General features: G+C 54.9%; 1 protein-coding gene across 2 annotated transcripts in view; it reads right to left on the bottom strand.

The window, feature by feature from the left end:
• Positions 1-648: 648 nt before the first annotated feature.
• The window catches only part of TEX19 (testis expressed 19), a 3,093-nt gene continuing 679 nt past the window's right edge, over positions 649-3,062 (bottom strand). For both annotated transcript variants that reach the window (XM_011999145.1, XM_011999204.1), the window contains exon 2: positions 649-2,563. In XM_011999145.1, coding sequence (XP_011854535.1) covers positions 1,799-2,293 — 495 coding nt within the window. In that variant the 5' untranslated portion in view covers positions 2,294-2,563 and the 3' untranslated portion in view covers positions 649-1,798. The remainder of the gene's footprint in view (positions 2,564-3,062) is intronic.

Raw genomic sequence — 3,062 nt, 5'->3', positions numbered from 1 at the left:
ATTGTTAGTAGAGATGAAATCTCACTATGATGCCGAGGCTGGTATCGAATTCCTGGGCTGAAGCAATCCCAAAGTGCTGGGGTTACAGGCATGAGCCACTGTGCCTGGCCCTGTATTTATAAATAGTGTGAGGCCGGGCACGGTGGCTCACGCCTGTAATCCCAACAGTTTGGGAGGCCGAGGCGGACGGATCAGGAGGTCAAGAGATGGAGACCATTCTGGCTAACACGGTGAAACTCCGTCTCTACTAAAAATACAAAAAATTAGCCGGGCGTGGTGGCAGGTGCCTATAGTCCCAGCTACTCGGGAGGCTGAGGCAGGAGAATGGCATGAACCTGGGAGGTGGAGCTTGCAGTGAGCCGAGTGCGCACCACTGCACTCCAGCCTGGGCAACAGAGCGAGACTCCATCTCAAAATAATAAATAAATAAATAAATAAATAAATAAATAAATAAAGTGAAACAAACTCCCATGATGAGCCTGAAAACCGACCAGAACCCTCATCTCTCCCGTGCTCCCCTTCCCTTCTGTCCTCTGTTCCCACCACCTAGTGGGATTTCAAGCCAGCAAAGGTGGCTTAGCCCAGATTCTGAGTGGACAAGGATAAGGCCAATCAACAAAACGTGCTGAGGAATGACTTACACAAGAGCTTGATTGAAAGCTTTTATGACTTTTTAAAATTAAAAACAACATATAGAGCAACAGGAATTAAATGGTTAAATTGCATCAACAGCCAATGTTTGAAACCAGCTCTCCCTCCACTGTAGACTAGAGACCCTAGTGCTGCTGACGGGGTCTTGTGGCACCCCTGAGATTGTCCTGGCAAAGTCGAGAACATGTCCAGGTCACAACAGATTCTGGTGTGTTCTGCAGAGCGTGTGTTTTACAAGCCATGTCCTTCCCCATGGCCAAGGTGAAATAGGCACAAGTTCTGTGCCCTGCGCCCCATGTCACAAGCAGCACAATAGCCATTCAGGCCAACACGTCCAGAACTATATGACAATCAACTGATAAGAACTTGTTTTCAGGTTACGAATATTTGTAATGCTTCCCTCTGAGGCCACAGCAGGCCCTATGTCCCAGCCCCTAAAGTTGCTCCCCTTGTTTCCACGGGCAAAGGGCCTATCCTTTGCCAACTGCTCCCCTGGCTGTAATGGAAGAGCAATTGCTGGCCCTTCCCAGTCTCTGATGTCCTGGTATTCCCAGGACAATGGCAGCTACATGAGTCTTAGTCTCTCAGTTCTGGAGCGCTGGACTGAGGCTGGAAACAGGGCAGCTCCCCCATGGCCGAGGCTCCTGTAACAGCCAGGCTTTCTTCAGGACCCCTGCTGTGTGTCTCAGGGGTGCTGGGATCCTGTTCTTGGCTGGAGGACTGTGGCTTACAGGTCGAGTCCCCCTTCTTTCTCTCCCTGTTGGTCCAGGGTGAATAAGAGACTACGGTGAACCCTCTTCTGCAGGGCTGAGGCTGCAGGGGCCAGCTCTGCTCTGTGTCCTGTTGAGGATGTTTCTAGAAAGCTCAGTGTCCACCGGTGCAGGTCCTGCTCTTGGGGAGCATCTTGGAGTCTCACCACCCACACTTCACCAGGCTCCAGCAGCAATTTCCAGTGCTGCCCTGGGGTCCTCAGGGCCCTGTCTGGGGTCATCTTCTGCAGGTAGGTGGCATCATAGCAGCCCACCATGGAGACAAGCTGCAGGGCCAGTAACCAGGCCTCATCCTCGGCAGGGTCCACTGCCCAGATAATGCCCAGCCCCAACACCATGGGCTCCCCTGGGGGCAGGTCCACTTTGAGAAACCCCTGCTATGAAGGAAAGAAGCTTGGCCAGTGTGAGCAGGTAAGAAGCCCCTCAAATCTCCAGGGCAGACCCTGGGTCCAGTCAGCATCCTCAAGTCCCAGGCCCAGGGGTACAGCCTCCTGAGGCCCTAGTTCAGTGGGCACAAAGTGGGGGTCCAGACCTGCATCTTCCAACCCTTCTGGGGCTGATGCCAGGGTCCCTAGCCCCCATGCCTCAGAGCCCTCCTGTGCAGGCTGTCCTGGGCTCTGCCCCCAGCTCAGCTCCATCCCTGAGGACCCCTCCTGCTCCGACTCTGCCTCACTGTGCTCCATCAGCTCAGGGTCCCAGTTGTCTTCTTCCCAGTCCTCTGACTCCAGCAAGTCTTTAAGGTCTAGAAAGGCAGCCTTGAAGCAAGTGAAGCAAATGCTTAGCTGATCTCCATGTTGAAGCTGATACATCCAGGAGGCGTAGAGGTAGGACATGCCCTCTTCCTCATACCGCACGCTGACCGGAGGGCACATGGCCAGGCTGCCTGCCTCCTACCGGGGTGGACAGCAACAGTCTGGCCTTCAGAGGATCTCAGACAGTCTGGCCTCAGGTGCAGGGGCCAGCAGGATGCTGGGGGGCAGGGATGAAGGGGACGAGGAGCAGGAGGAGAAAGGGGTTTCCTATCCAGGGATTTGGGGTGGAGTGGATGACCTGGGTCCCAGCTCAGTGGGGACCTGCAGAGGGTGGAAGCTTGAACTTCTGGAAATGTCTTCAGCTTCTGCAGTTGCTGTGGTCTCAGGGAGCTGGAAAGGCAAAGGAAGGGAGGTTAGGCACCCCCAGCAGGCAGGGTGGAGCGAACTGTGGGGACCAGCAGGGGCAGGGATGTCAGGGTTCAGACTGGCCCTTTAGTGGGGACCCTACTCAGTTTGAACAGCACCGGGGCTGGGAAGCCTTCAGTTCCTCCATCCGACCTCCCCGGGCTCATCATCCACCCACTACACCTCAGGGACCCCTATACCTCAGGGACCCCAACACCCTGTCAGCCTCGCCTGACAGAACCTGGGGGAACCTGAGGGAAACTGGCAGAGCCTGAGGAGACCTCATGAAAATTGAGGGAACCTGAAGGAAACTGAGGGAACCTGAGAGAACCTGAGGGACACTGGGGGAACCTGAGGGAAACTGAGGGAAACTGGCAGAGCTTGAGGGCACCTGAAGGAAACTGAGGGAACCTGAGAGAAACTGAGGGAAACTGGGGGAACCTGAAGAAACCTGACACAAACTGGGGGAACCTGAGAGAAACTG

This window comes from Mandrillus leucophaeus, unplaced genomic scaffold (genome assembly GCF_000951045.1).
Source record: "Mandrillus leucophaeus isolate KB7577 unplaced genomic scaffold, Mleu.le_1.0 Scaffold1, whole genome shotgun sequence".
Classification (NCBI taxonomy): domain Eukaryota; kingdom Metazoa; phylum Chordata; class Mammalia; order Primates; family Cercopithecidae; genus Mandrillus; species Mandrillus leucophaeus.
This window is presented reverse-complemented; position numbering and strand designations above follow the sequence as displayed.